This window comes from Rhagoletis pomonella, unplaced genomic scaffold, assembly GCF_013731165.1.
Source record: "Rhagoletis pomonella isolate Grant_MI unplaced genomic scaffold, Rhpom_1.0 Rhpom_scaffold_02364, whole genome shotgun sequence".
Taxonomy (NCBI): domain Eukaryota; kingdom Metazoa; phylum Arthropoda; class Insecta; order Diptera; family Tephritidae; genus Rhagoletis; species Rhagoletis pomonella.
Window position 1 is genome coordinate 1 of NW_023460919.1, and position 27,237 is coordinate 27,237.

At 35.1% G+C, this 27,237-nt stretch overlaps 3 protein-coding genes across 4 annotated transcripts; all 3 read left to right on the forward strand.

Moving 5' to 3' along the window:
• Nucleotides 1–17: 17 nt before the first annotated feature.
• LOC118753335 lies at nt 18–9,235 on the forward strand. The gene is made up of 4 exons (XM_036488210.1): nt 18–401; nt 5,560–5,762; nt 5,940–6,092; nt 7,010–9,235. The coding sequence occupies exons 1-4, from the start codon at nt 173–175 to the stop codon at nt 7,142–7,144; spliced, it is 720 nt and encodes a 239-aa protein (XP_036344103.1). The 5' UTR covers nt 18–172; the 3' UTR covers nt 7,145–9,235.
• Nucleotides 9,236–18,840: 9,605 nt separating this feature from the next.
• Nucleotides 18,841–24,452, forward strand: LOC118753334 (trichohyalin-like). Of its 2 annotated transcripts, XM_036488209.1 has the most exons (3): nt 18,841–23,506; nt 23,555–24,103; nt 24,158–24,452. In XM_036488209.1, exons 1-3 carry the CDS (start codon nt 19,293–19,295, stop codon nt 24,207–24,209), a joined length of 4,815 nt encoding a protein of 1,604 aa, XP_036344102.1. In that variant the 5' UTR covers nt 18,841–19,292; the 3' UTR covers nt 24,210–24,452. The 2 variants fall into 2 exon arrangements, with proteins under 2 accessions (XP_036344102.1, XP_036344101.1); XM_036488208.1 differs by having other exon boundaries at nt 18,841–24,103.
• Nucleotides 24,453–25,699: 1,247 nt separating this feature from the next.
• On the forward strand, nt 25,700–26,923 carry LOC118753336 (ADP-ribosylation factor-like protein 5B; the record flags this gene model as incomplete). Its single annotated transcript, XM_036488211.1, is given in 2 exon segments — nt 25,700–26,367; nt 26,427–26,923. A coding segment is annotated over 1 exon segment (46 nt), but the record flags the coding sequence as incomplete, so codon positions are not given.
• Nucleotides 26,924–27,237: the final 314 nt, after the last annotated feature.

Genomic DNA, 27,237 nt, shown 5'->3' on the forward strand with positions numbered 1-27,237 from the left:
CACACAAACAACCGAAACGAAGAACACACGCGATCACAGCACCAATACAATTGGCACCTCTAGCGCTGTGCATTCAGCTAGTTCCAGCACCAGTAGCACCGCCAATTCAACGCCCAACACCTCACGGCCGAATTCGAAGCAAAGCGGCATACGCAAACCGCTAGTCACTTCAATGGGCACGCTGAGCTCAGCCTTGGCCTCGAAACTGCCCGTCTCACATTCGGACTTGTCAATTTCCGCGCATCATGCGCATGCAACGGCGAAGGAGGACGCACACTTGCTGGCCACCATACGAGGCATGCGCGTCGATTTGGCGATCAAGGACAAGGCAATGCAGCGACTAACGCGTGAATTAGAAGAGTGTAAGAAGACGATAAAGAAACTGCAACGTGAGAAAGACGGTGAGCATTTAATTTTACATATTTTTATAAATGTACATACATATGTACGCATTTACACACATATACGTACAGGCGTACAGAAATCATACATCATCGAAAATACTGAAATTTTCCATTATTTGCCGTATTCAATTATTTAATGTTTCGGCAACGCACGTCGTGCATATATACATAAATTCCCCTTGGTTTGTGATAGGCAGATCTATTTTCGGCGTTGATATATGGACTTTCTCTGCTCAATCGTAGACACGTACATAAAAATGACGCATTAAGCACGGTTATCGTGTTGTAAACTCTACCGCCATTCAACGCTTGTGCAACACGGCTGGGAGACATTTTCACAGCGCAGTGCGGGTGTACGCTATTCAATCACTTAGGCGCTTATTACTGGCGCAAGCAATGCGCTCAGTTGGCATAAGTAGCGTACTTGTTTCGTTTTTGTTTAATCATCTATCCATTAGCGCACCTTTACCACGTGTCTCACATTCAAAATGCGTTTTCGTCGTCGTCGATGTCACCGCTGGCGGCAACGATGTGGCTGTGCAGCGCTTGTGTTAAAAAAAAAAACGCTGTATTATGTCAGCGACCGTGACGCTTCGAACAAGACAACGCAGCGCGCAATATTGATCATCTCTATTTGGATTTGACTATTGTTAATAGCCTCTGTGAAGTGTGCGTTGTTTTGTTTTTGTTTCTTTTTTTGTGCGCACCAATTACTGGCGCTACAACGATGGCAAGGGTTTTTTGAAAGCGAAAGTAGCAAACATGGTTTTTTAGAGTTTCTTTGACAATATACATAACTTTATTTTGGTTTCTGTAAATTTATTGCCGGCTTATTTTGGACAAGATTTTTAATTACATATGTACATATGTATTTCGATATTTTTCAAGCTGTTCCTATTTAAAATTCAAAAGTTGACTATGTATTTGATATTGATCGCGCTATCTGTTATGTAATAACTCAATTTAATAGTTTGATATCAGCCAAAATTATACATTAATTCAAATTAACGCATTGTTATGTCGTTAGTAAGGAAAGAAATGGAATTCGCAAATTACATACTTACATGCATACAAATGTATGTACATACCTTCATGCACATGTACACATGTCGAAAAGTTGTGAAAACTGTGGGGTCAAAGACTGCTACGAGCATGCTAGGAAGTAGAAAAAGGGCTTTTTTAATTTTCTTACGAAACAGGTCGACGATAACTGACTATGCACGCGTTGTTTTGCGCCTGGTTTCAAGTAAAACAAGTTGGGTCGATAAAAAAGCAGCTAACTATCTTCTTAGTTTAAAAAATTACTTCGAGAGGATTTTGATGTCCATCATAATTGCACCCTAAAAACAGTCAAACATGAGATTTCTTCATACCCTTTTTATTTAATTACTTTCAAAGTGTGTTCACCTAAATTTCCTTCTTTGACAAGTGAATTCAATTATCTACCGTAATCTCAATTTTACAGGGCAATGCTGGCTAAGATAGTTACATGTCTTTTGTAAGATAATTGAAGGAGAGTAGGCAATATAGTTTGAAAGAGGTTGATTATACTATACCACGAAAGTCTTACAAAAAAAGCTCCCTTGCCAACTTTCACAGTGAAAAGCTCTTTTGTCAAAAAATACTTCAGCATGAATTTTTCTTTTTTAAAAATTTCTTTTAGTTTCTATTGATTTAAAAAGAAAAATAAAAGAAAATGACTTTTTATTTTCTGTCAATTTCCATATAAAATTCGATAAATTAAAATCATTTTTCACTTAAATTGCTTTCGTAAAATTAGTTGTTAGAGTGACTCAAACAAATGAGGAGACGAAGAAAATTTCTTACAGCCATTTTCTTCAAGTATTTCGCTAAACTTTGAATGCACCTTTTTGCGCGCTTAAAGGACATCAAAACTCCAAATGAATCAGAAGTATTCGGTCTTTACTAAAAGATTGCGTATTATTTTGGCTTTTATTGGATATTCGTTGCATCTTTTGGACTAAGAAAATTTGCCTTTGATTGAATATAAACGGGGGAAAAATAAAACAAATACCTAAAAAATAAAAAATAACAAATACCGATATATTTTTGATTTCATTTTTATTTTAGAAACTTATTTTATGACGTTTTTTGTTTTTTTTTCTTAATAAATTTTTGCTTTTTAATTTAATTTTCTTTTAATATTTGAATTTTACTGTTTTAAAAAGAAAAATATATTTTTTAAATTTAATTTGATTATTAAAAACATTTAATTTTTTATTTAGTTTTCTTTTATTTTGGTGAATTATTAAATTAAATGACTTTTTTTTTAATATTTTATTTAATTTTCTTTAAATTTTATTGTTCGAGGAACTTATTTTATTCTTTTAATTGGTTTTATTTTTGGCTTTTAATTTTTAATTTTTAGATTTTAGTGGTTTAGGAAGAAAACAATTTTTTTATGACACTTAATTTTTACATTTTTTTATATATGTTCTCATTTTTAATGAAATTTTTTTCTTTTTTAAGTTAATTATTTTTTCAATTTTTAGTTTTTATTGCTTTAAAAAGAAAAAATGTAGGATTTCTTTTTATTTAATTTAAATTTTGGAAAAGTTATTGCTAAAAGACGAACAGAATAGTCCCAAGACCTCCTCGTTAGCGGATCTTTCAATTAGTCTTTCGAAAAGCAGAAAAGAGCTTTCAAAATAGTTGCCAGAATTGACAATTGTCTTACGAAAATTTTTGTTTTTCGAAAAACTATGGTGAGTTTATTTGCCAGAAGTACTCTCTTAGTTAACATAAAAAATACTTTTTTAACGATCTATCAACCGAAAGAAACCAATTTTCGATCGCAGTCATAAATCGGTTGGCAGGAAATTTTCCATATACATACATATTTATTTGTATGTTTTTTTTCAGTACCACTATACCTCCTCGGAGTTCGTTACGTGACCTTTTTGTACAAAAGTTTGACAAAAACATTACTTCTGTTGGTTTTTCATCACTTCTCATTCTCTTATGAGAATAAGTATATAAAATTTTAAAAATAGTCATATGCCTAATGATTATATTCTCTAAATAGAGAACTACTTATACTGTTACCATTATTTGCGTTGAATTTGTACGCTCCAAAAGCAGGTATATTACGGGGTCTGATTTTTGAATTGTGCCGCTTTTGAAGAGAGTGTGTGTTTTACTGCGTCGTAAAATGTAGTTTCTGTGATTTTCGAATACCTAACCGAAAGTCGGAATTGATTTGATTGTAAAAAAGCATTTATGTATGTCTTTAAGGAGCTTTTACTATATCGAGGTGTTTTTTATGTTCTTCAGTTCGCATAATAGCTTAGAATAAAGTTTCAGTTGTACCTGTGCTCGATGTTCGAAAATTTTGGATTTAAATTGTAGCTCATTTGAAAAAAAAAAACCTTTTTTAATTGCAAGCTGACATTGTAAACGCACACTTATTCCCTGACTTATTTTATTATGGAACTTACGGACGCTAAATTGCTAAGAACTTTGAACAAATTTGAAAGTGTATTGATTTTTAATAAAAAAGCGCCTGGGCCACACTGGAGAAGTGAAACTTACGTTACATACATATCTATTTTGTCTCATAACCAATATACATATCGTTGTTTAAAGTACAAAACCGCGTATGTGAGGTTGCATAAATTATTTTCTAAGGAGTAAAAACACTCATATTTTAAAATGGATCTCTTTTTTATAAAACTATCGCATTTCTGGGTAGTATATTTCAGGACGAATGGATAAGGATTGAGCCAAGAGCTTGTGTGAGCAAATCCAATTTTTGGCAGCAAATGTCAGTTACGAGGTTTTGCAGAATGACGATACGGGGTTTTTACTTTAAACGACGATATATATGTATGTACATACGTAAGTACATACATACATACATCTGCTTTTGTTGAAGGTTATATTTTTTGTATTTTTTCTGTCTAGATCCCTACCTCTATCTACCCCTGTTCGTTCTAATTACATTAATGTTATTCTGTTTTCCTTTATCTTCATTTTTATCTTTATACTCTATCGATAACAAAATCGATAGTAACATCTATCAAAACATCGATAACAAAACCTATAAAAATATCGTTTACAAAACCAATAACAAATAATATCGATAAAATATCGGTTAAAATATCGATAACAAAATCGATAAAAATATCAATAACAAATTCGATAAAAATATCGGTAACAAAATCGATAAAAATATCGGTAACAAAATTTATATAAATATCGAGAAAAAAAATGGATAAATAATCGATAACAAAATCGGTAAAATTATCGACAACAAAATTTATAAAAATATAGATAGCAAAATCGATAAAATAGTCGATCCAAAATGTATAAAAATATCGATAACAAAATCGATAAAATTATCGATAACAAATTTTATAAAAAATATATCGATAGCAAAATTGATAGCAATATCGAAAAATATTTCGATAACAAAATCGGTAACAAAACTGATAAAAATATCGATTGTCATATCGATAACATGCGAGAAACCCGAAAATGCCTAAAATCCGGAAATAGTTCCCAGATTAAGTCTCTGTGTCTCTATCTACATCCTTTGCTCCATAATTACCTTTATTTCAATCTTTCTTCCTCTATCTTCATCTTTAATTTTATCGGTATCCTCATCGTCATCTTTTTCTTTATAATTATCTTTGTTTTTACTTTTATGTTTATAATTTTCTTCATCTACGTACATATTTCCCTTCATCTTTGCCCTTTTATAAGTAAAGTGTTTAGATTCACCTTGATCTTCATTTTTGCCTTTATCGTTACACATCTTTGTTTATATTTTTACCTTTGCCTTTATCCTTTTCTTTATCTATGTATGTACGTACTCAACTTTACTTTCATTCTTGTATTGGTCTTTTTCTAAGTATTATTCTTTAACCTTTTATTAGCAAGTTTTTTGTTAAATTAATACCATGTGCATACACTCAAGAAACACTTGTTTCAGCCCCAACCATTGCCGTATGCAATTTCCGTTGAATTTGCCGATACTCCCAACCAAACAACCGGCGCTAAAGAAGTTTCACTTCAAAACTGATGAAAATATAGAGCTCATATTATTTAAACATATATACGTACATATATAAATGCATACTAATACACAATACTTAACACTTTTTCTTACACTTCTCTTCATATACATTTGTAGCACTTAAATCGGATAAGTCGCAGTGGAACAGCTATACTTGCCTAGGCATGTCACGACGCAGCTACGATTCACAGCATTATAGCCAAGCGCATAGCGAACAAATGCCAGCCACCACGGAGAGTCAAGCGCTGCGGGAAGCGCAAAATAAGCTTAAGCTACTTGAATCGGACTATAAAGTGCTACATGATAAGCGTTTAAGCGATGTAAGTACAGCATAAGCGTGATATATGTTACATAAATATGTACATACATACATACATGCGAGTGAGCTACAACCATTTTATACAAATTTACTATTTAGACCGTATTAACAATTTTTGAACGTATCTACATATTTACATATGTATTTTCCTCATTTTCTTGTCACTTTAATTATATAGTTGAAAACGCTGCAAAGTGCCCATGAACGTGAGTTGGCCTCGTGTCATGAAACGGTGCGTGTTTTGCAGCAGCGCCTAAATGAACGCGACGAAGCGTTTGCCACACAAAAGCGCCGCAAATTACCAGTCGACTACTATGCGTTGAAAGCTAAGGTGAGTGGGACGAATACTAGTAGTGGTGGTGGTGGTGGTGGTATAGTCGATAATGATAGAAACAACCACAATCAAATGCATACGGGATTTGAAGAAGAGATTGAAAGCTGCCGTAGCAGCAACTCTGGCCCCTTTGCGGTAAAGAAGAAAAAGAAGTTGACCAAAAGACGATCTGCATGTGCGCATGTCTGAATGCAACAAAGAGCATAGAAATCAAATCACACAAAAAAAAAACTCGTATGAAATGCAACAATTTGCCAAAAGTCATACAATGAAAAATGAATCAGACAAATGCGAACAAGTGTTATGTGTACATAACTGCCAACTACAATGTACTTAAAAATTAATTGATCAGTTTTTGTTGGCGTTTATATGATTTTTGTTGCTTTTTAATTGCCATATAATTTTTTCTTAACACTTTACTGGTACTTTTTTAACTGCCGCTTATGATTGTTATATATGTATGTTCATAGGTATATACATATGTATGTGCTTTTGCATTTTTTATGGCTTTTAAAGCGGTACTTTTATGTTTGCTTTGCCATTTATGCAGTTTCCTTCCACTTTAATTCAGTTGTTAACTATTTATTTGCCGTACGCATTTTTTCGCTTGTATCTTCATTTATCGTTTAATTTATAAGCATAGCTAATTACTTTTACGTAATCATAATTTCTTCTGCTGCGCTTCTTTCTACGAAGCTCGATTCATCCCCGGCACGTAATATCAATGCGCCATTGCTCTGTCATATAAATGCGTATTACGAAATAATTTTTTTTCTGGTTAAATGCATCAATGGCTATTATAGTTGTCATTTTATGGTGGAAATTTAATTTGCTCACATATAACAGGAATTTTGTGGGTTAATTGTATCTTAATAATGGTTTGTTTACAATTGTTTTTTCTTACATAAACACAGGTCTCTTCGTTAGAGCGACGCCATTCAGAGCGCGAGGAACGTTTGCGGATGCTGGTAGATGCGCTGAGCAAAGGACGTCTAACTGGCGCCATTGAAGATCTGCTTGGTGACAACAATAACCAACGTAGTACCTAAAAGCGCGCTTGAATGAAAATCACGGTACAAAAGAGGAAATAAAATTGTAATCATCATTCAGCTTCGTTGTGGCTTCGAGCTGATCTCCCAACAAAAGCACCCTTTATATGTACATATGTATGATGATAACATTGCTAACATAGCCAGCTGCTAATAAAGTAAAAGCACAAACGCGCAGTATTAAATACCATTGCCCGCCCACATACAGAGTTGCGCGCCCCCACACAACGCCCATTTCCAAAGTACAACTTTTAGTTTAAGTTGTAATATTTTAAAAACTAATTTAAGTCTTTGACTGGTTTTATGCCCCTTGGCGCTTTTTTTTAATTAAACTTGTTTTAATATATTGAAAAGCGCAGCAATAAGGTTCCATCCAATTGCATAAGAATATATAACGAATAAAAAGAAATAAAGTTAAAGCTCAAACGACAAGAATTTTAAATTATAAATTTAATTTAAGTAGATAAGAGTTGTGAACAGAAATTGCAAATTGTCCAAGAAATTATTTTGCAAAATAAACATCAATTAAAAATTGTCCATAAAGCGCTTGAAAGCAAAACCAAATTTGACTGAATTTATACACATTCCAAAATGTGTTTAGAGTGAAGATGCAGAATCCCATATTAAGTAGGGTACGACGGATTTTAATTACATAGATGTATGTACATGTGTACTAGATAAGATGTGTGTGTAAGTAGTTATAAAATGAAGAAATGTACAATATTTGGATAACGTGTGAGAAATTTATTAATTAACATCACAATCTTTCGATAAGGCATTACAAAATTTGCACTAAACCTGTTTTCTTGCTAGAGATATGCTTACGTCAAGAATGTTTTTAAACAAGCTTACATTTTCTCAATGTTTTAACTTTTACGTTTGTATCTAAACACCAAAGCATGCCCAGTCAATGAAATCCCCTGAGCGGGACATTGCAGACAAATTTCTCCAAGTACACCTCAACGATGGGTCTGAGAGCGCACGTTCACCCGACTAATAGAGTCTGATCGTTGTTTTGTACCAAGTCCGCAGCTGTTGCAGTTATTTTGCACTGGCGAATAGTCATATCAAACACCATTGTCGCTGATAATCGCTTAATGCGACCTCTAAAAAAGCAAATCTTTGGACAATGAAAGATAGTCTAGCAGAAAGCAAAAAGGCCAAATTACGGTCTGTAGCAGGTTAAATGTTGTAACTACCCAGACTAGACCCTGACGTAACAGCCCGTTTCCTGTGCCTATCGTTAGTTGAAAATTTCAACTTGGGATAAGGGACGACGATTTAAGTACATACTATCTGACTCTAGACAGGGTTAAGTATCCGCTAAAACAAACACAAGAAAAGGCCGCCGCCTAAGAAACGAGATATTAATTTGATCTCTCTGGCTTTGAATAAAAATTGTTGGGTCCAGGCCAGTTTCGATTTCATTAGAAATATCCTTTATTTGGTTGGCAATATTGTAATACGCCAGCACACTAACATGTTTGTCTAAAAGTGTTCATAATACATCGAACTTGCGAGCGCTGGTAAAAACTCTCCTTTCAATTGCCGCGAATCCAGCAGGTGATATATTTTGGCAACAAACAATATAGAAGAAAATAACATTATAAACAATAGAATTTTGACTTTAAAATTTTAATCTCGCTATGTTTAATTCAGTAGCTATATTCATAAATTAGCGCTAATCGCTGACCCACTGTTTTTCAAAAAACTATTGTACATATATATTTAAATTATTGAGATATTTGTTTTTATTGCTATGAAATTTTTTATCAACCAAAAACTAAAAAGAAATCAGCTACTTTAAAAAGTATGTAGCACAAATATAAATTACTCGTATATAGAAGAAATGAAATTAATCAAAGGAGAAATATACTTGCCAATAAATAAGCAGTAAGCGAATGCCAAAATATGCGATTTCAAAACCGTCAGTTTCCTTCCAGAAACAGTTCATATGTATGTATGATTATTATGTAGAATTAATACCTAAAATGATATTAAGGAAATACTCGTACATACCATATAAATAGTTGCGTGTTATTTTTACGGTAGTGCATAACAATGCTAAAATTAATGAATTGATACCAAAAACGAGAAAGTGCAACCTAACCATAAAATTCCCCCGTACTTGATTAGCAAAGTGCAGATAACAAATAAAATTGAAATAAAAAATAACTAATCATTAATTAGAGTTCGTCAATTCCTGCATACTTACACGCTGACCTTTAACTAGAATCTGTTCTTAATGAAAATCTGTAATTAATGAATTGCATACATTTCTTACAAGTGGTAGTTGTCACTAATGAATGAAGTCTATGCATTCATGTTAGTGTTAAAGACACAACATTCATGCAAATACCGCACAATTAATGAATGCAAGTTGGTCGGCATTGTTTGTCAGTTTTTAAAAGGAATACTCCAATCAACCAAAATATTTCTATAAGTATCACTCATAAATAGTCTTTTCCAGTTGTAATCTTAACAAAAATAAATTGTGTGCAACCCAACATGCAGATAAGTATTTATATAAAAAACCTACCTATGTAAGTTTATTTATGGTTTCAATTAACTCACCTTATTACTAATATTTAAGAAAAGACTTCCCTAAATATTTTTTTGCTTAATTTCGTTAAACGTATTTTCTTTTTTAATTATGGTAAAAAAAAATTATGGAATTGGAAACGTATGTACATAGTACAGTTGTTCACAAAATAATGGGGGTGCGATAATTTGACCAGTTTTGAGTATTTTTCTTTTGTCTGTTTAAGGTTTATTAATTTTTGGAAAAAGTATAGCTCATTATCTATCCTACAGCATATAAATCCAAATTTCAAGCTTTATGTGAAAAACTATGAAAATTCAACAAATTTTCGTCTCGCATTTTCTATCATACAAAGGATGCTAGACAAGTTTTTTAAATGGAAGAAAATGCCTAGCATCGTCAACAGAAAAATTTGCAAAGTATTTTTTAGCTATATGTACCTATGAAACATACCGCACTCCTAATATTTTGTGTGCAATTAATGTCTAAAGACATTCCGGTTTTATTAGTCTCACTTCTTTCACAGTATTTTAGAAGTGAATCAAAATTAGTAAATTTCTCAGCACCATAATTTAATTGTGTTCTGTAGTGCTTTGAAATATTATATTGTGTAAAATATTCGAAAAGAATTTTGTAAGTTGTATTAAAATAATGCTGTGTATTTACAATACGAATAATATTACAATAAATAAATAAGTTCAAAAAGTTTAAGAAAAAATAAAATATTCTAGTTATTTGAAGTAAGGCGGATGAAGATACCTGTTCATACGACAGGCGATATACACACACATCTAACCAAATTACTGCTACTTTAGCAACACTTTCCAAAAACTCTATTTCGAGAATTTTTGTGCTGTTACAGGAAACAAAAACAACAACAACAACATACTACTAGTTCGTGTTCGGCTAAAAGTTATTCCGCCTCATTATCGTATTCAGTCGTGTCGAATGCAATTCGTTTTTCGAGAGTCGAAACGTATCGAAAATTTTATGTCATTGCCTAAAATCTCCGCTCGACTAGTATATTAAAACGGAAAAACTTGGCAGCACTGCAGAGTTTTACTTATTTCAGCACGACAGTATACAATGGCAATGTTGTCGGGTGGTATAATTTACCTTAATTTACGTCTTACGCAATGAGGCTGATTAAATATTGCTGTTCGGGAGCTCTCTTTGAGTTGAATGGTCTACGTACATTTAATTGTTTTGGTGCATTTTTCTGTGCAATCGACTGTCGCTTTCGACTCTGGTTTTATTTAACTTCATATTTTTAAAGGCAAGTTTTACTAATTTGTTAATAAAAAGTAACATATTAAACTATTTTAGACTAGAGGATAATTATCTTGATATACAAGCAACCTAATCACCAAGAAGGTGTGAATTAGAGATGGTATTCTATCGGAATCCGCAATAAAATTTAAATTTTCACAAAATCCCGATTTTCAGCACCTTGCCAAACATATCTCATCATAAGTTTTCGAAAACGAATTACAAAAAAATTGTTGACTCACAAAAAAGATGAAGTCTCTACGATGAGCAAAATCCGAGATACATTAACGATTTGAAGAAGTACATGACTAGTCAGAATCACGAAAGAATCCAAAGTTTGACAGATCTCCGAAGAGAAACAAATTCCTCGAACATGTGTTAGCTTATTTCATATATAGAACCCTTAAAAAAATTTGAACCGAATCGGAGATATGACATAATTTTATTACGAAATCCGTCCGACTTAAAAAAGAATAGCTCATATGTAAGTTTTCCGATTGCCTAAAATTTAGTGCGAAGTTTAAACAAAATGCATGGCTTAAAGTATATGGGAGAATTGCAAAATAAAGTATGCAAGAAGCAAATATTGCGGAAATAAATAGGGACTCGACATTTTAACACGTTTTGGGTATTTTCCGTTTGCTTCTATCTATCCAACAAAAACATGGAAGTTCGAATTTCAAAAGTTTTTAAAATATTTTCTCACAATCTAAGATCGGATTAAATCCAATTTGGAGGTAATTTTACGTGCTAGGAAATATTTCGCGAGTGGGTTGGCCGCAAAAATCCTGGCCAGGATATTTTTAACTAAATATTCGAAAATTAATTTTTTTTTTTTAATTTTGCTTTCATTTATTTAATGAACAAATTATATACCAATCGAAATTATTAACCCGTTAGAATGTGAAAACGCCGGGTTGTCTATTTTTTTCCTGGCTTACCTATTGGGTTGGTAGGTATGTATAACAGGTAAGTAATTATAGTAATTTTCACTAATCTGTTTAACACATTCTATAGGGTTTATGCATTCCTTAGATTATTATATGTGTAATTTGTTCATTAACAGGTCTATTCTGCACGTTACCGAAGATTTTGTAACCGGAAAATTGTATTACCCAAAAATGTTTCCAGTTCTTGTTACCGCGATTCTAGGTACGTTGGTAATGCAGTTAAAATATTCAGCAATTCAGCTATGAAGAATTGTGCAAATCCTGGCATTGCATATTTCACGGGGAAATAATTGGTTACCAGCTTATGAGATGGTAACAAAATTTACCGGTTACAAGAGTACACAGAATGCGAAAAGGGTTTAAAAATTGACAGGAACTTTATTTACCGGTTACTAACTTTTTATTACCAGCGCAGAATAGACCTGTAAACAGATGAGTGCAAAATTGAAAACAAAATAATAATTTTTCAATATTTAATTTAAAATATCCTGGCCAGGATTTTTTCAGCCAACCCACTCGCGAAACATTTCTTGACACATAAAATTTCATACAAATTAGATTTCAACCATTAAATAGATGGGCGAAGTTCGTGCCTTATTTGGATCTTCTACTATCAGAATTTTTAGAAAAAATTTTGATTTGCAGTTTTGTAGCGCATTAAATTTTCACCGTTGATTTTTGGAAATTTGTTTGCTGTCGGTGCCACGCGTTTACTCCATGCAAAGCATGTTCGACAATTTTCGAAATTCCTAAGCCCTAGTTACTTCAATCATGCACTTTGTTATATTAAAATTTAATGGGCGCTTTAAAGCCCACCTAACGTACCTACGTAGCTTTTTTTAATTCAGAATAAAAAACTGCCATCTCCCTGATGAAATAAAATACTCAAATTCCACTTCACCCAACAAATATATTAATTGCGTATATTTCTTTAATTAAAAGCATACATTCATAAGTTTCATAGTTTAACAATAAAGTGTACACAAGTATAGACAGATTTTTTTTGTTCATAAAATCTCATTTCCACAAAAAATTATGCATTTTATATTTGTATATTTCTTGTATCGCCGTATTGGTGCATTTATACACACAAATAATTATGTAAGTATATTCAGTTAACCACAAATAGTTGTACGTATGTAAATATATATATATTTTTTAAAATTGTTGTATTCCGCAATCAAGTTTTTAAAATTTATTTTTGTAATCCCAAACAACAGCAACATGTTTTAACGTCTGTAAATATAAATATGTACGTATATATCTAAGGATTAAGGGCTGAATAGAGCATAACAAATTTTAATTAATACACACACAATGTTTTATCTGGCAATATATTTTTTTGTAATTTACATTTTTACATACATATTCATTTAATATATGATATTCTACAATCCTAAGCTTTTAAAGATTTTACTTTTTCTTTTGCAACAAGTAGTAAATTTTGGTTAATACATACAATAATTTTTGGAGTTTATTATGCAGAGTAGATAGCATAATTTTTATACATATGTGGCATATTTTTTTAAAAGTTTACGCATCTGTATTTGTTTTTATATACTTAGTTTCTTTATTGTGATTCACATTTCCATCTAGTAGGGTAGTCCAATTTACAACGCTCGAAAGTTATCCGTTTCATACGATATTTGCAACAAATAAATACAAAATAAAACTATAGATGCATTTAGCACTGCGCACAAAACTTTCTTAAGGAATCAGTCCATGATACATATTTTAAAATTAAGAAAGTGTTGTTTTTTTTGAATTATTTAACAAATTTACAACAAATTTTTTCATAAGTGGATGGTTTCGGCTGACATCGGCTGCGCAAATTATTGTACATTTGCATATATAAATTATATTTTAGGTAGATTGAAAAACATAAAAGATAACGAGATGAAGATTTTGGCATCCTAGGCCCTTAGGTATTTGTTATCCTGCAAAAAAGAAATAAGTTTAGCATAAAGGAGGACAATGTTTTGCAACGTATTGAAACCAGGGCAGCAAACCTTCAATTAAAAAAAAAAAATATTCGTAATTTTATAATACAAGGCTTAGTTTTTCAGCCAAAATTCAAAGCGTAATTTAATAAGAAACTGTTGCCCAATTTTCATTTGAACTGAACCGAATAAATTTCATCTGTAGTTTTCGGCTCGGTTCTAGTAATTTAAAACAAAAAAACCGTTCCGTTTATAGCCCAAATACGTCAATGGTCCGATTCAAAGACAGCTTTTTTTTTCAAAACCGGTTTGCTGCCCCTATAAAAATAAAAGATTTCTGTTTCAATTTTTATAATTAATGTTCTATTCATTCAGTGCTGGACATACATACTTAAATACTTTTGAATTAATGTTGTCGTTTATTTAGTAAAGTAGTTACTAAAGTAAAAAAGCATAGGTAATGAATAGGTGTGTTTCCTAACGTAACGCGGGATCCCGCGCATGTCCGCAATAGCCCAGAAATCGTTCCCGTACTCAAGAAAATGGGCAATGAAGAGCGCATGCATTCCACAACTGGATCGTAAATGCCTTCTTCTTCGTGCCCGAAATAGTTCGGATTTTTTCACCGGGCAAAAATTGATAAAGTGTCAAAGTGCATATGAGCTGGTTTGTGTTTCTATGTTTTCGATTCCTTTACTTTGTGCTCTTAAGGAATAGTGAATGGCCGGTTGATGTCTTTTCAATCCTTATATTCAATTTCTAAGTGTTTACACTTAACAACAAATACCACGTGAATCAGCTGTATCTCAAACTCTGGCACGAAATGTGGTTTTTTGCATTCCCGCGCGCTTGGATATTTTACCGTTTTTGAGAGCAAATTTTTCGCTTACTCTAATTATCGAATCCGGTCCGGGTTGTACGGGAATGAACCTACTATTTGAGGTGGCAAAGTACGAATGAATTTAGTAGATATCTTGATATTAAACGGTTAAGGAAAATAAACAATAATCGGTTATTTATTTATTTTTTATATTATAAATTAGCAAAATGATGAAATGCGTCGTGAGTCTCGAAACTTTTCAAGTTTTTTTTTGAAAATTGTTTGAAATTTTTTTCTGGATTCTTCATGTTTTAGTTTTCCGAAGTATTTTTAGAACTTTGGCAATTTTTCGGGAGATTTTTTATTTTTTCGGGATCATTCGGTACTTTTTGGGGACTTTCGGAATTATCTCGGAGTTTCCGGGAGTCAGTATTTAGTTAAGCTAAAAATATTAAGTATTTTTATACGCGGTTTTTTGTTATGTAAAACTTATTAAATGTTCTTCTCCTCAGTATTTAGGCCAGTACACCTAAAGTATGTATGTGAATACTTTCATTGGGCAAATGTTTCATTATATCTATAGTTTCGTAATATTTATAGAATATGAAAACCTCGATACAATGAAAAATGCAGCCTTGAAAAAAAAAATCCTTGTACTTGAATTTTAACCGATTTCACAAAAAGGAGGAAGGTTATCAATTCGTCGCAATATTTTTTTTATGTTTTTTTTTTTTTTATGTAAGTTACCACATAACTTTGGACCACGTTAACCGATTTCTATAATTCTTTTTTTTTTTTAAGGAAAAGTGGTCACATTCCAATTTGGTTTAAATCCGACCATTGGATCATGAAGAAATGAACGATAATCTTAAATTTGTATATGAGAATTGAAGTCGGTTTTGTTTTTTTGCTTAAAAATTACTTGGTTTATAACGACTCTATAAACGTAAACATGTAAACAATTATCTGTGTAGAGCCTTTTGAGTTGACACTTTTGGGTTTTGCTAACGGGACTTAAACTGTTGATATATTTCGAAGGTTTTCATTCTCAAAATTTCTTCCGTTATATTTACGGAGCTTTTTTGAATGAAAATTTTTTTCAGAGAACTCAGCAAAACTTTTGTTAAATGGAGTTTTTCGTTTTATCAAGGTTCGTTATGTCGACGATTCACTGTAAATGTATATCTATGTAACTAGCCTTTATTATACCCATTGAATCCTCTAAAAGTATTTTAACCGGTAATATATATGTATTGATTGAATTTTGCGATTTTAATATAAACATTAAAATGTTCACGACACCTTGTGATTGTCCAAAGTATGTACAGAAAAAATTAACTTTTAGAGACAAAGTATGCATGCACATTAATGTGGTCTAAAAATACACGGAGAAAGAAAAGTTGAAAATGTTAAGCTCGCACCCCTAGGATTTTTCTAAATGGATTAAAGAGTACCGGAATTTTTTTAATAAAAAATATTTAAAACTTCCTCAAAGCCTATGAAGTGTTTAATGTATTTTATATGAGAAAAACAACTTTTTCGTAGACATGGTATAGAATTCTGGAAAATAAATATTTTTCGATTGAAACAATCTTCTTCTTTTTATGAGACTTCCAATAACAATACCCAATTTTTATTTGACCATATTTTAATATTACCAATTTTTTTATAGATCTCTTATAAACCACAAAAAAGCAGTGGGAGGACCCATATAACAACTGGGTTCTATTATTGGAAGTCTACTGAAAAGAAATGAAAAATATAAATTCTCAGGAATTCTATACCATTTCTACGAAAAAGTATTTTTTCCCCATATAAATATATATATTTTTTTTAACAAAAAAATACGGGTTTTCTTTTTTTTTCATTTAGAAAATCCTAAGGTTAGAGCTTAACATTTAAAACTTGTTTCGAACCTGATTACTGGGTTATCTAGTTATGTAGTGAAATTCAGAATTTTATTTACAATCCTATTCTAAAAAAGTCATAAAACTCAGCGCATCACTATTGTAATTTATACTGCGCCTCAAAGTATGCCGCTACAACAAATAGGTATGTCACTAAAAAAAAAAAATTTGGTTCTTTTTTTCATTTCTTTAGACTTAAAATCTAATTTTTGTGGCATTTTTTAAGGCGCAGTTCAAATCACAATAGTAAGGCGCTGAGATTTGTGGCTTTGTTAGATTAGGGGGTTAGTTTTCAAAACTATGACCCAGAAAGGTGTGATGAATACTGCAAAATTTTGTTTCGCGATGGAATTTAGTGACACCACTTTCGAACTCACCCATTTTTACCCACTTTGCTCCTTTTCACTTTACTACAATTAAGTTTCCGCAGCGACGATCAGCACCACGTGTAGTTCGCCACAAGTAGCTGGTAATCTATACACTAAGCTCTAAGTCAGCGTAAATTGCCACTTTTATACTTTTTCCACAGCTAAACAAATCCTTTACACAGGGTCGAAGCGCTTCCGTTAATACAATTTAGATTTTCCGCCTAACTGAGTGCCAAGTAATTCTTTTTAGCTACGCTACATCGGCGTTTAAAAGAAAGAAAAATTAATCATTACGATTAAATTGCGTTTGATTGGATTCTTCTTATCACAAATGTGCACCAGCAGGCAGGACATAGCCAGCCACCAGGATACCGCTAGCACATTGTGCTGTAAAGAAAGTGATGAAGTGCGTGTGAGTTTAGCTTTGTTATTTGGTTGGATGTTACCTCCGTTTGATGTGGAGCTTGGAAATATTGTATTGATGTATGTATGTATGTAATTGCAATTTTGTGCGTGGTAATCGACTCTTTTGTGCCGCTCGAATACTTCTTCAATGTAATAAAGTAGAAAATAATGAATGAAAATCAGTTTATGAATGAAATAGATGAACGTGCATAAGTATGTGTGTATGTTTTTTTAAGTGTTAAAATATAAATGTACTAACATATTATTTGGGGCATATGCATACACACATAACATAGCATGTGTCATATCACTTTCTTATTTGCAGTTAAAAAAAAATTATAAAAGGTATTGACGTCATTGAATTAATTTTTACATAAAAGTAGCTGGTAGAATAAATGAGTATATTCCATGATTATAACAGGTGAAGTAATAACAGGCGAAATGAAAGATATGACACGGGCTTGTTTGAAAATTTTGCTTTAATTTATACTCTTCGTCAGTTGTATGTACTATAGTGCTTATCATAAGTTTACGACACTCACATATTGACAAGATTTGACCATTTATTTTAATATTTTTTAGTTATAATAATTTGTTTATAAAAATATAGTATATTCTTTAACAAAAGTCATGCACATAAATCCAAGCTTCAATCATTGTGCAACATTTAAAAAAAATCAACAAACTTTCGTAAAAGTTTATGGCCCTATTCATAAAAAATAAAATAAATTTAATGACTTTATAAAGTGACATTTTCATAAAAATTTTCTGTTTATAAACCATTATGACAAACGTGTAATTTTGAGTTGTGCCCCTTTTGAAGACGGCGATATGGTCCCAAATACGCAAAGTCCGAATTTTAGTTATCCCATCCCCTAGGATTGTTCTATGTCGAAAAAAACTATACCGCTGTTATTTTTTTTAATACTAAAAAATACCTAGAGGTTGTTCAAAGCGCTCAGGAGAATGGGGTGACCCATAAAAATTGCTTATATTAAAAACTTGTTAAATAAAAAATTGGGTATTTTTTTTATCTTATGATGAGAAATAGAGTTTTCCGAATGAAAAATATTGATTTTTAAGGATTCTATTCCATTTCTACGAAAAATAGTTCTTCCCATATAAAATGCACGGGAAACTTTGAATGATTTGAGTGACCTCTAAACATTTTTGGATTGAAAAAAAAACAGGGGTGCATATATATATTTTTTTATATAGTCAAGGCTAGAGGGTGCGAGCATAAAAATTCCGATTTTACTTTTCTCGCATTGTACTTTTGGATCACCCTAATGTACATGTATTTTGTCTCAAAGTCCACAAGGATCCATGGATCATATAAACAAGGTATTCTTATTTTAGAAAATTTTTCTAAGATTCAAATAAAGCCTTTTTCGTACATTGTGTCCAGTCTTAAGTTTGACAGTGATTCGTTTTAAATATATTTACTGTGTACAGCGATTTTTGTTTCCACAGCGCAAAAAAATCCTTGACATTCAAAACAGGCTTTTCATTGACGTCATTGCCAAGGATTTGCAAATGTTCATTCATAAAACTAGATATTTAATATTTTTTATACAGCATTACAAGAACCCATAACGACACAAAAACGCACATACACAGATGCATACACATTATTCTCTGAAGTGCAGTGGTGCACATGTGCGATAAGAAAATTCAATCAATCAGTGCTAAATTGAAGTTCACTGAGAAGGAAGAAATCGGAGAACTTCTTTGACTACGGAATCGCAAATGGTGTCGGCTTTGCGAGCTAACGATTTGTATAAAAGCGGCAAAAATTCCCTCAGGAGGTCAGTCAAGTCAGAGCGAATAGCCCGACAAGGACATATTCCAAGTGCGCCAAACAGCATTTAAATAAAAAACGGTATATAAATATTATAACTCTAACATAAAAGGATAAGCAAAGAGTAAACTAAGCGAAACGATAAGATGGGATTTGGGTATTGGCAGTTGAAGGCAACTGTCATTTACCTACTTGTAGTCAGCAGTTTGGCTCGAATTGAGCCGGACACTTGCGACCGTGAATATTGTTATGAACGTTTCGAAGGTGAAAGTGGTCGATACTCAAACGGTGATGTAAACTGGTTGCGAGAAAATGCGTCTTACAGGAAATCTACTAATACAGACTTTGATGCCACACTAAGGACATATCGCCCAATCAAATCTGATAAACAGCAGCAAAATATTGTAAGTACCACCAAACTTGGCAACGAGTATGTGGAACAGCGCAGTTCAGACAAAAGCAATGACGGTCAACAGGGTCAAAACAATCAGTTAAATGATCGCGATGAACGAATCACTGCTGACAGGCGCTACAATAACGATGAGCGGCGAGTAATTTCGATGAACGAACGCGCAGAAACCCGTGAGAACCGACGGGAGTTTGAAGATCGCGTAGAACGATTTGCTTCTAACAGGATTTTTGAGGATAATGAGGAACGACGAGCACATAATAGAAATACTGATGAGAGGGCAGGACGTGGAGATGAACGCCGGGATATTATCGCTCGCGCTCAAACCCGTGAGGACCAAAGAGAACTAGTTAAGCGATTTGGAGATCGCGAGGAACGATCAGCTGCTACCGATCATCGTGAGAAACGACGAGAATATGGGCGAGAAGAACGAAAAGACGAACGACGAGACGTTACCGCACGCGCTGAAATCCGGGAGGACCAAAGAGATGTTACCGCACTCGCTCATGCAAGTGAGGATGAACGTGAAATAGGTCAGAGGTTTTATGATAACAAAGAACGAATGGTTGCTACAAGAATTGTTGATAGGCGTGAAGAACGACGAGCACATGCCAGAAGTGTTGATGTGCGCGGCATACGAGAAGACCAACCACAAGATGTTACCACGCGGATTTATAATCGCAAAGAACGATCTGCTGGTACAAAGCGTTTCGACGATCGTGAGGAACGACGAAAAATTACCAGAGGTATTGATGAGGAGAAAAGACAAGAAGACGAACCAATAAACACTGTAGCACGCGCTGAAACCAGTAAGGACCGACGAGAATTAGATCAGCAGTTTGATGATCGTGACGGACGATCAGCCAGAGCAAGGAGTTCCGGTGACCGTGAGGAACGGTTAACTGCCAATAGTATTAATAAGCGGGAATCACGAAAAGGCGAGCGACGAGATGCTACAACTCGCGCTGAAGCTCGAGAGGACAAACGAGAAGCAGCTCGGCGATTTGATGACCTCGAAAGACAAGAAGATGAACGAAGAAATACTATAGCACGCGCGGAAACCCATGAGTACCGCCAAGAACTAGCTCGACAGATTGCTAATCGCAAAGAACGATCTGCTGATACAAAACGTATTGATGACCGTGAGGAACGACGAGCACATGCCAGGAGTGTTGATGAGCGCGAAAGACGAGAAGGTGAACTGCGAGATGTTTTCGATAGCGCTGAGATCCGTAAGAACGGACGAGAATCAACCCAGCGATTTGATGATCACGAAGAACGATCTGCAGCTAGCAAACAAATTGATGAGCATGAGGAACGACAAACAATCGGCAAAAGTCTTGATGAGCGAGAAAGACAAGAAAATGAACATAGAGATGCTATAGTACGCGCTGACAACATTATGTACCGCCGAAATCTAGTTCAGCGCGAAGAACGATCAATTATTTCCAGGCGGTTGGATGAGCGTGATCAACGACGAACACTCGAGAGAAGTGTTGATGAGAGGGAAATGCGAGAAGAAGAACGAGAAGATGTTACTACTCGCGCTAATGCGCGTGACGCCCGTGACGACCGACGAGAACTAGCCCGGCGATTTGATTATCGCGACGAGCGATCAGCTGCTACCATACGTATTGATGAGCGTGAGGAAAGGCGAACAATCGGCAGAAGTGTTGATGAGCGTGAAAGACGAGAAGAAGAACGAAGAGACGCTACTACTCGCGCTGAAAGTCATGACGAGCGACAATTAACCCAGCGGTTTGATGATCGCCAAGAACGATCAGATGCCACCAAACGAATTGATGAGCGTGAGGAACGGCGAGCAATCGGCAGAAGTGTTGAGCGAGAAAGACGAGAAGATGAACACAGAGATGCTATCGCACGCGCTGAAAACCTTGAGGACCGACGAAATCTAGGTCAACGCTTTTCTGATCGCGAGGAACGATCAGTTACTACCAGAAAGTTTGATGCCCATAAGGAACGACGGACAATCGACAAAAGAATTGATGATCGGGAAAGACGAGATCGCGAGGAGCGATCAGCTGCTACCAGACGGGTTGCTGAGCGTAAGGATCGGCGAGAAATCGGCAAAAGTGTTACTGAGCGCGAAAGACGAGAAGACGAAGGACAAGATGCTACCACACGCGCTGAATTCCGGGAGGACCGTCGAGATGTTATCCCAGAACAATTTGCTCCTTCTAAACGAATTGTCGAGCGCGAAGAACGACAAACAATCGATAGAAGTGTTGATGAGCCAGAAAGACGAGAAGATGAACGAAAGTATGCTATTGTCGGCACTAACAACCTTAAGGACCGAAGAAATCTAGGTAAGCGCTTTGCTGATCGCGAAGAACGATCAATTACTTCCAGGCGGTTCGATGAGCGTGAGCAGCGACGAACAATCGACAAACGAATTGGTGAGCGGGAAAGACGATATGAAGTGAGAAAAGACGCTATTACTCTCCTTGGAGCTCGCGAGGACCGACGAGAATTAACCCAGCGATTTGATGATCGCGAGGAACGATCAGCTGCTACCAGATGGATTGATGACCGTGAGGAACGGGAAGAAATTGGAAAAAGGGCTGTCGAGCAAGAAAGACGAGAAGATGAACGACAATATGCTACTGCAAGCGTTTACGCCCGACGAGAATTAACTCAGCGATTTAATGACCGTGAGGATCTATCTTTTAGTCCAAAGAGTTTCGATAATCGTGAGGACCAGCTAACAATTGCCAATGAAGTAATTGAGCGAGAATCACGAAAAGGCGCTATCGCACGCGTTGATGCCCGCGAGAACCGACGAGAACCAACTCGGCGGTTAGACGAACGTGAGGACCGACGAGAACCAACTTGGCGGTTAGATGAGCATGATAACCGAAGATCACATGTCAGGAGTGTTGCTGAGCGCGAAAGACGAGAAGACGAAGAACAAGATGCTACCACACGCGCTGAATTCCGGAAGGACCGTCGAGATGTTAGCGCAGAACAATTTGCTCCTACCAAACGAATTGGTGAGCGCGAAGAACGACAAACAATCGATAGAAGTGTTGACGAGCCAGAAAGACGAGAAGAGGAACGAAAATATGCTATTGTAGGCACTAACAACCTTAAGGACCAAAGAAATCTAGGTCAGCGCCTTACTGATCGCGAAGAACGATCAGTTGATTCCAGGCGGTCGGACGAGCGTGATCAACAACGAATATTCGACAGGAGTGTTTCTGAACAGGAACTGAGAAAAGAAGAACGAAGAGACGCTACTACTCGCGGTGAAGATCGTGAGGGCCGACGAGAATTAATCCAGCGACTGGATGATCGCGAGGAACGATCAGCTGCGGCCAGGCGACGTGACGAGCGTGAGGAACGGCGAGCAATCGGCAGAGGTGTTCATGAGCGAGAAAGACGGGAAGATGAACGTCGATATGCTATTACACGCGATGACGCCCGACGAGAATTAACCCAGCGGTTTGATTACCGCGAGGATCTATCTCTTAGTCCAAGGAGTTTAGACAATCGTGAGGACCGGCTAACAATTTTCAGTGACGTAATTGAGCGAGAATCACGAAGAGACGAACGACGAGGCACTATAGTACGTGCTGATAACCGCGAGAACCGACGAGAACCAACTCGGCGATTAAATGAGCATGACGACCGTCGACCACATGTAAGGAGTGTTGCTGAGAGCGAAAGACAAGATGCTACAACACGCGCTGAATACCGAGAGGACCGTCGAAATGTAATCGCTGAACAATTTGCTGCTAGCGGGCGGTTTTATGAGCGTGAGGAACGACGATCAATCGATAAAAGTTTTGATGAGAGGAAAAGACGAGATCCACGAGATGCTATCACACGCGTCGGAACCCTTGGAGACCGGCGAGAGCTAGGCCAGAAATTTGATGATAGCGAAGAACGACGAACAATCGATAGTAACATTAATGAGCCAGAAAGACGAGAAGATGGACGACGAGATGCTAACGCACGGGTACATGAGTTACAACGACGAATAGCTCGTAGGATTGATGATCACGTAAAACATGGTGTGGGTACAAAGCATTTCGATGAGAGTGAGGAACGACGAGAAATTGCCAGTAGTGCCAATGAGTGGGAAAGACGAGAAGGCGATATATCTGCTTCACAGAGGCATAATGAACGCGAAAATCGTTTCGCCGCTAACAGGCTTTCCGGGGATCGTGAGGAACGGGAAGTTACAAGCCTTCTTGACAAGCGCAACGCTTCATTGCGCGTTGCTGACGGCGAAAAAAATGTCTCAACAATGCGCATGGACTATCGTTCAGTAGAAAGGACACAAGTACAGCGCTGCAATGGTCGTGAGGAACAATCCTTGTTTTTCAGACGTTTAGATGGTGGTGCAGTCAACGTGGCCTTTAGCGGTCGGCAGATGCAATCAAAAGTCGATATAAATGCCAAAGAGGATGATTTTCGAACAAGCACTGACACTCAAACGAAGCGCGGATATATTTTACTTGGACAAGGGGCAATATTAGCTTTGGCTTTACTGAAATCACTAAAGGGACACGACTTCGAGATAAAGTAAGACAACTATTAATGACATTTCAATATTAATTCAATAATTCTTTATTTTAGAAAAGGGCAACGGCAATATTTTAGCAGTTCATCGAATTTAATTGGTTTTTAAAAATATCTGAATCAGGAAAAATTTGAAAATACTGGAAATTGGATTAATGAATTGTATGTATATAATAAAGAAGTGTACCTAAGGCAAATCCTTGGCAATATCGCTGTGTTATGCAAACAATTATATATTTATGTGCGTACGTATCATAAAAAAGGCTAATATAAAGCAAAAGAATACAAAAAAATGTGAATAAATGTAAATATTTCGCCAAACCTGTTATTAATTCTGTACAAGTTATTTATTATAAATAAGTCCATATACAATACCTTCAATAAAAACGTTACTCTAATTAAAAGAGCAAATTCAAATTATATTTTTGTAAGTTTATTTTAAAATTTCAGGTATAAGGCCAGTGTGTAGCTCTCAAGAAAAGCAAAAACTCCATATAAAACGACGTACAATAAATGACTAAGAAATTTTCTTAAGTCAAATTTCCTTCAGGCAGTACGTAGGGATTTGCTACGCTTTCTACTACGGGTTTCTAAAGTTTTTGATGAAAAAAGAGGTTGTCTTAACCCAGGTTTGCAACAGAAATATATGCCCGTTTCTTTATTTCTTGAGGAAAGAGTGAGACAACAGGCTGTGAGATATCAGTTGTCAAAATTCCTTAGACACCCACACGAAATAATAGAAATTTTTTGTTCACCGTTTTCTTGAGAGCTGCATACCAGCCTATTGTTCAGAGTATAGCAAATATTTTGAAAATTTATTTGGAATAGTAAGAAAAAACAGTGCGCCTAGATCACACTATCGAGATAAATTTTCTGTCGAAAAACCTTGTGTGGAGCGGAGGCTTACGCTGAACCTTAAACTTTTTTTTACCACTACTTCATAATCCATTTTCAACATAATATAGCGGCGGTATTGATGGAAAAGAATGAAGAAAAATTCACTCCTGCTGTATCGCAAGTGTCACAGTTTAAGCAGTGTTTGCATTATTCAACTTTGCGTTCAACAATTGCGTTCAACTCAACGCAGGGTTGCACGAAAAAAAAGTTGAATGCCTAAATGTTGGCTGGCGACCAACTTTGTTGAAATCGATTAGTTGAAAGGCCATTCAACCAAAAGTTGAATGCAAAGTTGAACAATGCAAACACCTTTTTATGGCGAATATTTTGATATTTTTTCATATTTTGATATTTTTAGCCATTCAACTTTTTTTTCGTGCAACCCTGCGCTGAGTTGAACGCAAATGTTGAACGCAAAGTTGAACAATGCAAACACACTTTTATTACCACACTAATAAAGATACTTCTGCTATGCCATAAATGCAACCTTGTAATCGGTTGTTAGCCCATACTCTGGCATCACCATTGTCGTTATATTGCCTTCGCCTCATCCTGTACTTTCGGTAGTTCCAATGACTTCCGGTAGTGCATTCTAATGATTTCCGGTAGTGTATTCCAATGGATTCCAAGAATTCCAATGAATTGACGTTTGACGTTTTACTTTAATTGACATTTGGTTTTTATTTTTGCCAGAGAGTTTCTTTCAGTCATTCGTGACATTTCCTACATGAAGTGTGTGAGATAATTTTCTATTAATTTAATTAAGATTTGTATTGATAATGCAACCGAATGGTAATTTTTGAGTTTGTTTAGTTTCCAATTATTCTACGATGTTTTCGGATCGAAAATTAACTTGTAGAAATGTGCATTTGATTAAGCAAATTGACGAAAAAGTGGAGTTGGTGAGCCATCGATTGTAAAAGCGAGACCATAGCTCCCAGTATAGGAAAATGTTAAAAGCAGAAAGCTTTTCGATTTATTTTTGCAAATAATTGAGTGAAAACTTTATGATAAAAGTTTTAAAAACGCATAAACAAAAAAGTTTGCTGGCCGTACACATTGCTTTCTCCCCGCGTACAACTTAAAGCAAACAAGTACCTTTCGTGTCTAAAATTTCGGTAGCCCTTCGGAATTCTTTGGAAGTTTTCTGGCTGTAATTGATAAATAATCATAAAGTTAAAAGCAGCGAAAGTGAAAGTTATATAGCACCCCGAAAACGGGTATAAAATAACTTGGAATAAGTTCAAAAGAGTTTAAGACTGCGTAATCGTAACATCAAGAGCTTCGAGCCATTGACGCTACACACCTTTTGGAATGGTTGGTCAGCAGCTTGTTGGTGGAACTATTACCGCTTAGATGATATAAAAATAGTAACGAGTTAACCATATTTTGCTTAACTCAGTTTTTGCTTTAGTTTTTTATTTCATAGTTACAGCCTTTTAATTCGCATAGTGTTAACCACGGCGATTTGAACGTCGATTGCTGTTTTTGAGAGGTTGTCGCAATTTAACCCAATTTACGTCGTTTGATTGCGCGAGAAGTGAACGGAAACGCGAACGATCGCGCCACCGTCAACAGTTGGTCTACGCCAGTACCACTGTAGCTACGGGCCAACGGGCATGAAACTTGTCATTGTTATGTTACCATCGTTAAAACTTTGGAATTGTTAGAGTGTTTTTGGTGGGAAACGATATTCGCTCAACGATTTTGTATCTGGATATGGTTTTGGAATTCGCGTAAATACTTGTTTTAGCAACTTGAATTTTGCATATGTATTGGTTTTCAAATATATCTACTAAAGTTGACGTGCAAAATACTAAAAAGTGACCGCAATATTAAAGAAATTTGCTTCGCAAAGGAAACTCAAAAGCGGCAACAAAATGGGGCTTTTAATTTCAAAATTATGGAGCATGTTCGGCAATGAAGGTAAGCGGGTTATACTCATGAACCAACGATTTTTGGTTCATGGGTTATACTATGGTATTTTATTTATACATAGGTAAATATGTGTAATGATTAAATGCATTTTTACTGAAAAATACCAAATTTTGTTAAAGCTCATTAAGGCTCGTTTTCCGTAGTAACCCTTGTCTTTAACGCTCACTTTATATTTAAAGATTGGATAAAAAATAAAGCTATGTCTAAAGTTAAGCATTTCTACTATCGGTTTTTGATATTTGGTTGTAAGTCAATTTAAAACCGATAATAAAGTGCTATACACAATCATAAATTTAAAGGCA

What these genes read in the sequence shown, in the direction of transcription:
- LOC118753334 (XM_036488208.1), top strand. Translation starts at nt 19,293, where the DNA reads ATGGGATTTGGGTATTGGCAGTTGAAGGCAACTGTCATTTACCTACTT. An exon ending in GGACACGACTTCGAGATAAA is followed by an intron (nt 24,104 to 24,157) that starts GTAAGACAACTA and finishes TCTTTATTTTAG; the next exon opens with AAAAGGGCAACGGCAATATT.
- LOC118753335 (XM_036488210.1), top strand. Translation starts at nt 173, where the DNA reads ATGGGCACGCTGAGCTCAGCCTTGGCCTCGAAACTGCCCGTCTCACAT. An exon ending in ACTGCAACGTGAGAAAGACG is followed by an intron (nt 402 to 5,559) that starts GTGAGCATTTAA and finishes ATACATTTGTAG; the next exon opens with CACTTAAATCGGATAAGTCG. An exon ending in ATGATAAGCGTTTAAGCGAT is followed by an intron (nt 5,763 to 5,939) that starts GTAAGTACAGCA and finishes TTAATTATATAG; the next exon opens with TTGAAAACGCTGCAAAGTGC.